Genomic DNA, 10,307 nt, shown 5'->3' with positions numbered 1-10,307 from the left:
CCGGCGAACTACGAGCTCGGGACTTGGCAGAATTATTTATTCATCGTCTACGGGGTTGTCTTACAAATTTATTTGGAGCGATCGCTTAAACTGGTGCACGGCCGATCCTCCGTGGAAGACTTCGAAGTTCTTCGAGGGATCACTTTCGCTTTGAAATAATAAATCGTGGAACGCTCGCAAAAGCGGTCGATTCATTCTGGAAATTACGGGTACAGGCGGTATCTTTCGGTCGAGCACGGCTCTTTGTTAATTTTTCAGACGGAAAGGGAGCTGGGACTCGCGTTGGAGCTTCGGCTCGTACACGAGTTCAAGCCCGCCGTTGAGTTATGCCGGCTCATTACCGGTCTGCCGTATCGGGCCGAGCCGACGTCACGGCGAGCGAAGGTATTCCGGACGTCGCCGTCGCGGGATCGTCAGTTAACCTGGCCCAGAAACCGAGCCGGAACTGCCGGTGGAATCAATGACCTTGGGCGCGCGAGCTCTACTCATGGTCACCGGCCTCAGGAGGAAAGTTTCAGCATCGAGAGCTTTCAACGACAATTCAAGCCGACGATTCTAATTTCAGTAGTAGCGGCTTGAAAACGAATTATTATCCCGCACAATTTAATATAATAATTATATGGCTACATATTATTTTATATATATATATATATTTTTTTTTTTATGTTACCAATAATTGTAACGTTTGATTTGCGTGATTTAAGATAAAATAATGCGTTTTATTTTGTTGTAGGTCATGATGTGCCGTGTACCAGTACTGCGTATCAATTTAAATAGGAACTGATTGAGCCCGAGATAAGTTGAACGAAAAGGATTTTTATTCGCGCTTTGAGATGGAAATTTGCGTCGAAGCGATGGATAGCCAATGAATGAAATTTCGCGCGGTGGGCAAAAATTCGTGATCGCGCCGTGGAATCGAAACCGGGATCCGTTTCCCGTGCGAGGTAAAAATCGCCGTGGCGAGATTCGATTCTCCCTCTTTCTCTCGCGTGATGTGAAATGAAATCACGCTGGAACCGCGCGTATGGTTGACGCACCGTGTCCGGCACGCAGAGTGACGTATGTATGTATACTCTCGCGCCGCAAGAATGCGAATTTCCATCGTTATCCGCCACGAGATCGCGTTTAGAGATCCAGGCCAGTTCCGCCTCCTCCTCATCGAAATACGTCCCGTAATTTCTCTCCTCGCGGTGTGTTCGCGCAAACAGCTACTTTCCTAACGCTACCGATTTCAATTACACAAAAGCCCGATCTTTAAGAATCACTGACGAACATAAGCCTTGACGAGCAAGAGGCTCTCTAAACTCCTCGAGACTTATCAAGTATTATGTAGAGTTTTGTATCGAGTTTAATTACAAGTTTTATAACTTTTACATTGTAACGAAGAGAAATCTTGCAGATGAAGAAATGAGGAGTAATTAAATTAAATAAACTGACGATTTATATACTATAAAGGATTTACTCGTTCTCAGACATCGCGAAGGGTCTTTGGAATTTAATTGTTTAAAGTAAATATTTTAAAAATATTCTTTCCTTTTTTTTTACAAATAATTATTGAACCGAATTTTATTTTGAAACCTTGCAATGGTTTAAAATGTGTTAATAGAATATAAGTGCGTGTACGTTAATTTTATATAGTTGTGTATAATTATAAAGATACTTTTTAAGTAACGCACATTAAATGTGTGGAAAAAAAAATTAAAACTGCGATTTAAATGTCTCGCATTTAAATTTCCTGAGATCTTTAAATTTAATTCTCTTATGAATCTGCAGATGGTGCTCTTTACAAGCCGTGCGCGGGAATCATGTGATTGCGTAAATATAACACGTGCACGTGGCTGCTCATGGCTGTATTCACCGCAGAGAGTTAGGTTCTCTCATTCACCGTCATCCGATTTTGTACGTTAAATAGCGTATTCAAGTATATTGAGCTATAACAATCGGAAATGAATCAGAGCAGTAGAAATTGTTGTGTTTGCGAGAGAGACAACGCAGCTTACAAATGCCCGAAATGCAGGGAGTTCTAGTAAGTACAACTGCAGTTTGTGTGAAGCACCTTTTGGAGGTTATAAACTTTTAGAAACCGCGAAAATATTCTATATAAACTCTGATATTTAATTCTTTTTATTTTAGTTGCTCTGTGGAATGTTGCAAGGCTCACAAAGCTCAAGTTTGCCAGCCTTTAGAAATACGTGAGAAATCTGAGGAACGTCAACAGGTTAATGAAAGGAGATATGAGTTTCCAACGGAAGACACCGTGCCTGTTAAAAAGCTGCAGCAACTGCGTGATAACAAAGCACTGTTAAAATCTCTTGAGAATTCTCATTTGCGCAGTATGATGAAAGAGATAATGAACAGCCCTAATCCTACAGAAGCGATCGCGTTAGCTATGAGAGAACCTATATTTGTGGAGATGGCAGATGCATGTCTAAAAGTCGTAGAACCACTAGATGATCCTGGGACAAGCTAAACAACTTTAAAACGTATGTTATTGCATAAACCATGGCTGTGATATGTTAAGAAAAATTGTTATTCTTAATACAATTTAAAGATTTTTTTTTAATTTAATTTATTCGAATTATTAAATTAAAAAAAAATTTTGTTTTAATATATTAAATAATAAATCATATAAAAATGTCGTAACTGAAAGGAAAAAAATTATATCTTTTTTTTTTTTTTTTTAATTTAAATAGTTATGTGCATCACAAAATATAAAGGTTTTTATTAGTTTTATATCGAACGTGAAAATAATATAAAACGTTTCTTGTCATATAAAGGTGACGCTTAAATTAATAAATGGAGCAATTATATTTTCCTTACAAATACAAATAAGTTTATAATAAAATATATATAAATTAGGTGAATAATTCTATATTAAGTTGTCAGTGTAACCTTTATGTTTTGATGTAAAAAACAAATAAAATGCAGTTAAAAATTAAGGCTTTTCTTAAGCAGTTTGCATACTTCAATTTTTTTTTTTTTTTTTTTTAATTTAGTCAGAGTTCTAAGTGAGAATAAAGGGATGAAATATAATCCTCGACATCCTCTGGCATCTGCGCACCATCTAATTCGACTGCAAGAGCATGGTATCTTTTCCGAACATAATGAGCTGCCATTTTTGGCTGTCTTTCTCTTGTAAAGATGCCCTTTTTGTTGCCGCCCACTCTGGTATATGCTGCGTGTACAAACGTCGATGAATATCAATGATAAAAAAATTTGAATTAGTATACGTAACGTTATCTGATACTCACTTTGCGCAGTACGAAAATCAGCAAAGTTCCAGATAAATTCGCCGATAAAGAACCCTTTATGTCGCAGCTGATCGAAGGCCTTAAAATGTCTTGAAAATAATTCCTTCTGATATTCTTCGCTCCATACATATTCCGGTAGCTGCAAATAATTAATATAAAATGTAGATTAGTAAATTTAAATAAATATTAAATTTATATAATATATTATACTATAAAAAAAGAAAGGTTTTCATGATATATAAAAACTTTTACCTCGTGCAGACCGGGCATGGTATCGGCTCCGTACTCGGACATAAGTACCGGCTTGTTATATTTTCTGTGCCAAGCCTCGGCTTCCCCTTGAACCCTATCAGTGATCATATCCATTCTGCCAGCGTTACTGTACCAAGCATTATAACGATTGAAGCTGATAACATCGAGAAATTGACCAGCCTTGTCCTCCTACAATTTATAAAAATATATTTTTAATTATTATAATAATATTTTATCTATCGACGATTTTTATTACGCAGCAAAAATCACGAACTTCAAATTTATTTGTAATATTACCTGTACGCCACGAGCCAAAGCGATAGTGACTGGTCTGGTAGGATCGATCGCTTTAGTATGATGGGCAATCTGCCTGAAATATTCTTCAGCCTGAGGCAGCTGAGTCCTCGGTTCGTTAGCTAGAGACCACATAATCACGGAGGGTCGATTCTTGTCTCTGCGGATAAGCTCCGACAGGGAGTCCTTGTGACGCAAGAGTAACGACGGCGAAAAGTTCTCCGTATCGACGGAAGGACACTCATCAATCACAAGGAAGCCCAATCTTTAAGGTAAAATTTAGCAATAAAATAGAGGAATAAAATATGTACATATAGGAAAAAAATTGAAGGTAGAGAAAATTAATATTTTAACATTTCAGATAATTTTTGGAAGATTTTTAACACCTGTCGGCCATATCAAGGACTTCATCGCTGTATGGATAGTGGCTGGTTCTATAGGCATTCGCGCCGACCCACTCGAGCAACTCGTGGTCCCTAACTGCGGTAACAAGATCAAAACCACGGCCTCTGATAACCGAGTCTTCATGCCTGCCAAAACCACGCATGTACACCGGTCGATCATTCAGCAAAAGACTTGTGTTGGTCCACACGAGTGTTCTGATGCCGATCGGTAAGCGATAGATATCCGGTTTGCTAGCATTTGCCACTGACAGTCTCACCTAAAAAAGCCACGTATTATTTTACAAATAAAAAATATTTTTCTATAAATTATATTGGTTACATATAATTTTTTAAACGGTATACTTCTCTCAAACTTTTCTTTTTCAGATTTAAAATCGATGTTGCTTTAAACCAGGCGTTACACACGAACAGTCACTGATCAATTATCAGAGTATTACCTCTAAAGTGTACAGATATCCCGGTTTCGGATCCATGCCTCTAGGCCACCACAGTCTGGCGAGTGGAACCTTCAAGGTACCGGACAAGCCGTAAACAGGCTCCTTGATGGCCAAGATGTGCTCAGCATCATGTAACGTGACTCTGCAGACGGTAATTTCGCCTTCACGTAAGCCAGCCGGTTGTACGATGTACTTGACAATTCCCATGTCGCCGATCAGGCTTGTTCTCACTGTGATGTCTTCAATGTAGACGCGCGGTGTAGTATACAGTAAAACAGACCTAGTTTATTAATTAGAAACAATGGTGTCATTAGTAAAATTAATATTGTGCATATTAATTGCTAAAAAATGTCTGAATTTCTCAATTTATTATATATATAAAATAACTATCTTTATTAATTTTTTTTTGTGCCATAGAAACTTTTTTGTGGAAGAGTTAAAATCACATAATCGTATTTCTAGCAACCTCGTTTGTAATGCGTAATGTATTGAGTGTCCTCTTTAGTTTTTTTTTTACAAAGCCCTTGATAGAGATCTATTTGTGGCGAGTGAAATTTGCGCGTCGCTTCAGAGAACTCGAAAAGTTCTTCGTAATAACGCAACAGCGAAGCGGGACATCGCGATTACATTTGTCACGTATTTTCCTTTTGACCGATTTTTGTATCTATATATCGAGTCTGCTTTCAAATCGGAATCAGATTTTTTTATTAGTCTTTTAATTAATTAAATATTTTACCTGTGTATACCGGCGTAGTTGAAAAAATCGAATGTATAGGTTTGCAAGTGCGTGGTGCCGTTGTCGGTGCCCATCTCCACGATCTTACCCTGGGGAACGCTAGTCTGAAGCAAAGTGTTATCCACGGCGACAGTAATGCGGTTTTCGTTGCCAAAGCTCACGTAAGAAGAGATCTCCGCTTCGAAGGGTAGATGGCCTATTTCATGGTTGGTCACTAAAGCGTTGTTCACCCACTACATCAAATTACACGCGTAATACTTTTTATTTACGGTAATATACTCTTTATGATTTAAAATTAAACTTTATCTGTATTTATCTGTATTTATAGAGTTTATTATCACTATTAATTTTTTTTTTTTTTAGATCGTGGAATTTAGTGGATGCTTACTACTTGTGCGAGATAATTGACCGAGCCAAATCGAATGAAAACGCGTTGATCTCGCCAGGAGGAGGGCACGAAGAATGTCCTTTGGTACCATGCGCCTCCAACGTGATCTCTCAATTTCCGTGAAGTTGTAATGTCATTGTATGATGATGGTACTGGCATCTTTATTATTTCGCCGACCTGTAAAGTCAGCTCTTGCGCGAAAAGATTCTCACTAATGCCGGAATTATAATGACAACGTGCAATTACACGAGATTAGAAACGAAAAGAGTATGTATAAATGACTATTACAATGAAATAAGCGAAGAGTTAATAAATAATTATTTACGATTGTATACGATTACGAATTTATACGATTATTTTATGTTAAGTTGCAGAAACGATACCTTTGATAAATCGTCGGTGAGCCATCCCTCTGTGTAACCATCTGAAGCAACTCCTTCACCCGATACAACGAAATCCCACAGTCCATCGAGGGATCGTACCTACAGAAAAAAAAGTAAAGAAATGATGGATAAACGTGTTTTATTCATTTTAATTTAACAGTCAATTAAAAGACAAAATGAAAGGAGCTCTAAGTTTTACCTCTCGGGATTCACTTTCTCTGGGATACAGAAGACCTGGAAGTGGAGTCGGAAATGCTTCTTCGTAAGGTAGGAGTGCTTCGATTTTAACTGTCGTATCGGAGAACTCTGAGGAAGACTCTGGACCGGATTCGCCGGCCACCGCGCTGCCGATTAACAAGAAGATCAAGTGCCACATCCCTCTGCGGCCTTCCTAAATAAAATTAACATTCGCAATTTGTAACCGAGATTTCGAGACAACTGGTTGAAACGAATTCGTTAAAAGAAACGAAAATAGGCTCTCAGAAAACTAAACAAATTTTTACTATAGGGAACATAATCTTTGTACAAGTACCTTCTCTACAAGCCGTTGATTTTCAATTAGCAATGATTAAAAAGTGCGTTTATTATTTGATTGTTCTCAATATTACTTACATTTGTTTTCTACAACGTGAACTAGCAATTGCGGGGATTATAAAGTTGACCCACGATATGGAAGTTTAGAAAATTATGCTTTTTCCACGGTTTTATTGAACGGCGAGAAATTATCTATGCTTATCATTTAACCTTATATCGTCTTGCACGCTAGAATTGTCAATTATCGCCTCTTGCCTATTTCTCAACAACGGATGAAAACGACCTCTCTTTTTCTCAATGATTAGTTACGTTTCGCGCTCAGTTAAATATCACGCAATTCTCACTGAAAGTTCCTTCAGGCTTGCTATCAAGCGTCTTGGTAACTTGCTGCTCTCGGTATATGTTATATAAATTTTGATCTATTGTAACAACTCTATTAATTAGTATGCACTTACGATGCTCTCGAATCAACCAGTCGCGGCTGTTGACCACAGTTGACTGATGTGTTACGCTAATGCGATAAAGAATGAACGAAACCGTGTATCTGATTAGCAATTCGTGACGCGTAACTTTTATCACGGTCATGGCACCCAGAAAACCGAACTTCCACGACAACGGTGAGAAAGGAAACGGAAAGGAAACTAGGATTGCGGCGGCTATTATTTTTTTGTATTACCAGAAACATTTTTTTTTTTAATTGATTCGCTAACTATATTCATTCCTTTAAGTTGATTACGTAAACTATTTCTTCACTTAAGTCTGTTTTATTATAAGGTTGCGCGCAAGTCTCTCATCCGGTTTAATTTTTTTTTTTAAATTTTATTCGACATCTACAAAGAGAGAAAGACCGGTCTTCTGGCACCCGTTCTTTTGTACAAAGAGATTCTAAAGAAGGCTCTTAGAGACGCGATAATAACTGTACGACCGAAAGGACTGCATTATGCTGCCTGTTGCTTTAATTGCTTCGAAAAACAAGCCCTCAATGCTTTATAATTTATTAAGAAGCTGCGATAGAAATTTATTTAAAAATTATTTTACATTATTAGAAACTGAAACGCGGTTTAGAAATTTAAATAATCCCGCAGTTCATATTAGAAATTATATCTTTTGTTATAATATATTTATAAACCTATTTTACACGCACAAATAATTTATATTAATTAAACGAATTAATGCGGATTAATTAAATTAGGGAACTGCAGTCTTTGTGCTTTTTTTTTAATGAAGGAGTTTTGGCGATTGTTTAGCATAACTTTTTGATAAAAGCCAACTATCGGACAATGAGCCTGTCGCACCCTACACACATTCATGCACATAAACACGCTCGGTGAGGTCTCGTTCGCAGCAATATCGGCTTCCTGGCACGGTGCCCTCCTACGAGAGCAGACTTCCCTTCCCAAAGCATCAAATCGTTTCCTCGTGTCGCGCATATACAGAGATACTGGTGTCCCTAATTCCTTGAATAGCCACTATTGTCCAGGACGTAACACCCGGCAGTAATATTTGACCATTGAGAATTGCAATTTAGTCACCTGGTCGTTTCCGAAAATTTATCTCTCTACGCGAACAAAATTTCACCTCAAAATCCTTACACCTTAAAGATTTGATTCGCGACTGATATACATTATATTTTTATAAACGTGCAATTGAAATTTCAATTTAAAATAAATACTTGATAAGATAAAAAATTTCTTTTTGGTTTTCAATTCTAATAATTTCTAAATTCTTTTTTTTCTTTCAATTTCTAATAATGCAAAATCTCACAGAAATAAATGAAACGTACCGTGCTTAATCCTCAACCGATTCTCAATGCGTGCAATCCGAATATAAAACCGCTTGCAGATTGTTTCAATTGTCTGCTGACGTCGGTTATCGATAAAGTTTCTAAATGCGACCTCGTTTCGCGATTTCTCTTGATTTGCGCGAGCATAAATAATTCGTAGACCCAATTTTGCGTACGAGGATAATGAATCTGCGAAAGCCATGGGTACCTTAAAATAGATTAAGTTGCAGAATGTGGATGTTCCTCTGTATACATATTTTTTGTAACACCCGCGTCGAGCTTAAATTTATTAAAACCGATATATTCGCATCGGGCGTAGCGAAGTGTAAGAGATGCGATTACGGCGGACTATAATGGCACGAAGTAATGATATAATGATGCTAATATTCCCTCGTTACAGAACAGATAAGAATGTATTTCGTACGCTTCCTTCACTTTTAGACTCCTACGATTTTATTTAAAAAAAATATATATATATATATATCTCGATGAAGCGAATAACATTAATTCGTACAAAATATTTTAATTCTATTTTACTGTATTTCGTAGAACATATTTTAAGATGGTTATATAAATACAGAGTTCGAGCCGACAGATGCACCGATCGATTTTTCATGTTCGAGGCATGCAGGAAATTGCATCGGACAGAAAATAAATTATTGTTCGGAATTATGAATTCGATCAAATTTTTGCCGACAAATCGCGAATTTATTATTTCCCACGCCGGGGAAATAAATTTTGCAAACTGCATTTTGAATTCCGATTTGAAAGCACGGCAAAAATCAATTCGCGATCTTTAATTTATTTACGTACGTTATCGCGTATTTATGAAGAGGTGTTCAAGACACATTTAAAAATCAATCTTTTATTTTTTTTATCAAGTGTTCTATTTATCATATTTTGAAATGTATTATATAATAATAAAGAGATATGATTGTGACACAAATATCTATCGATGTCTATCAGTTACCTTATCAGACAAATAAAAATTGCATTCTGTAAATAAAATCAATTTTCTTTTTTATACATTTTTAATTATTATTCTTTTTTCTTTTATTTCACAATTCACGAATAGTATATATTATAAAATACTACAAACCTTGCAGCGATCTCCGCGTTCTATCGCGAGCTTCGTCACAGCATCCGAAGAGAAGTTGCCAAAAAATGGAATAAATCCCGTCATTTTTGCGAACGATGTTTCTTTCTAAATATCACGTTTTTCCCCTATTTTTATTTGTCAAATTATTATTATGTTTCAAACGTATCTTGGTTAATTTTCCTTTTATCTTTTTCCACACGATATCTTTCACTCGCACTCAGTTTTGTACGCTAAACTGAAAAATTATCTCGCATTGAAATCAACTAACTCTGCGCGATAAAATCTCTCTCTTTTTTTTTTAAATATTTATTATAAAATTGACCGTGTTGTTCTTATGACGTCGGCACGTGTAACATCTTTAAAATTACACAACACAAATTTAAAACTATGTTACATTAATACAAGTGGAGTTACGAGGACGGACGGAGACAGTCGCTGCTAACTTGAAAAACAATCGTGACGTTCTCGCGCCATTCGCGATCGATTATCGATTGCACTTTGAAATTTCTCTTCTTGGTTAAATCATAACTGGATGACACCGTGTTTAAACGCACACGTTAACCCCGCAGACTGGGTACTGCCGATGTACAACATTCAAGCAGAGCCTCGGGCTCGCTGAGCGTGACTACTCGACTCCGTTCGGCATCGAGCGAAGCGGAGGTCCGCAGAAAACCGACCCGAAAATTTCGCGTTTCTCTCCTCGCTTCCTCGTGTTCTCCCGTTTATCGTTCTCGCCGTCGGCATCG

General features: G+C 37.1%; 2 protein-coding genes across 4 annotated transcripts; one reads left to right on the top strand and one right to left on the bottom strand.

The window, feature by feature from the left end:
* The first annotated feature begins 651 nt into the window (after window positions 1–651).
* On the top strand, window positions 652–3,451 carry LOC139111307 (zinc finger HIT domain-containing protein 3). The gene is made up of 4 exons (XM_070671500.1): window positions 652–1,508; window positions 1,774–2,026; window positions 2,134–2,483; window positions 2,997–3,451. Exons 2-3 carry the CDS (start codon window positions 1,947–1,949, stop codon window positions 2,468–2,470), a joined length of 417 nt encoding a protein of 138 aa, XP_070527601.1. The 5' UTR covers window positions 652–1,508; window positions 1,774–1,946; the 3' UTR covers window positions 2,471–2,483; window positions 2,997–3,451.
* Window positions 2,785–10,307, bottom strand: LOC139111277 (beta-glucuronidase). Of its 3 annotated transcripts, XM_070671431.1 has the most exons (11): window positions 9,562–10,230; window positions 6,345–6,536; window positions 6,146–6,244; window positions 5,763–5,939; window positions 5,375–5,607; window positions 4,639–4,918; window positions 4,184–4,458; window positions 3,801–4,062; window positions 3,504–3,692; window positions 3,252–3,390; window positions 2,785–3,175 (listed from the first exon to the last, which is right to left on the bottom strand). In XM_070671431.1, exons 1-11 carry the CDS (start codon window positions 9,643–9,645, stop codon window positions 2,997–2,999), a joined length of 2,109 nt encoding a protein of 702 aa, XP_070527532.1. In that variant the 5' UTR covers window positions 9,646–10,230; the 3' UTR covers window positions 2,785–2,996. The 3 variants fall into 3 exon arrangements, with proteins under 3 accessions (XP_070527532.1, XP_070527530.1, XP_070527531.1); XM_070671429.1 differs by having other exon boundaries at window positions 2,785–3,390; window positions 9,562–10,307; XM_070671430.1 differs by lacking the exon at window positions 9,562–10,230 and adding an exon at window positions 7,135–7,181 and having other exon boundaries at window positions 2,785–3,390.

This window comes from Cardiocondyla obscurior, linkage group LG23, assembly GCF_019399895.1.
Source record: "Cardiocondyla obscurior isolate alpha-2009 linkage group LG23, Cobs3.1, whole genome shotgun sequence".
Classification (NCBI taxonomy): Eukaryota; Metazoa; Arthropoda; class Insecta; order Hymenoptera; family Formicidae; genus Cardiocondyla; species Cardiocondyla obscurior.
This window is presented reverse-complemented; position numbering and strand designations above follow the sequence as displayed.

What these genes read in the sequence shown, in the direction of transcription:
- LOC139111307 (XM_070671500.1), top strand. Translation starts at nt 1,947, where the DNA reads ATGAATCAGAGCAGTAGAAATTGTTGTGTTTGCGAGAGAGACAACGCA. An exon ending in CCGAAATGCAGGGAGTTCTA is followed by an intron (nt 2,027 to 2,133) that starts GTAAGTACAACT and finishes TTTTTATTTTAG; the next exon opens with TTGCTCTGTGGAATGTTGCA.
- LOC139111277 (XM_070671429.1), bottom strand. Translation starts at nt 9,645, where the DNA reads ATGACGGGATTTATTCCATTTTTTGGCAACTTCTCTTCGGATGCTGTG. An exon ending in AACGCGGAGATCGCTGCAAG is followed by an intron (nt 6,537 to 9,561) that starts GTTTGTAGTATT and finishes AATTTTATTTAG; the next exon opens with GAAGGCCGCAGAGGGATGTG. An exon ending in GATATCTGTACACTTTAGAG is followed by an intron (nt 4,459 to 4,638) that starts GTAATACTCTGA and finishes TGGCTTTTTTAG; the next exon opens with GTGAGACTGTCAGTGGCAAA.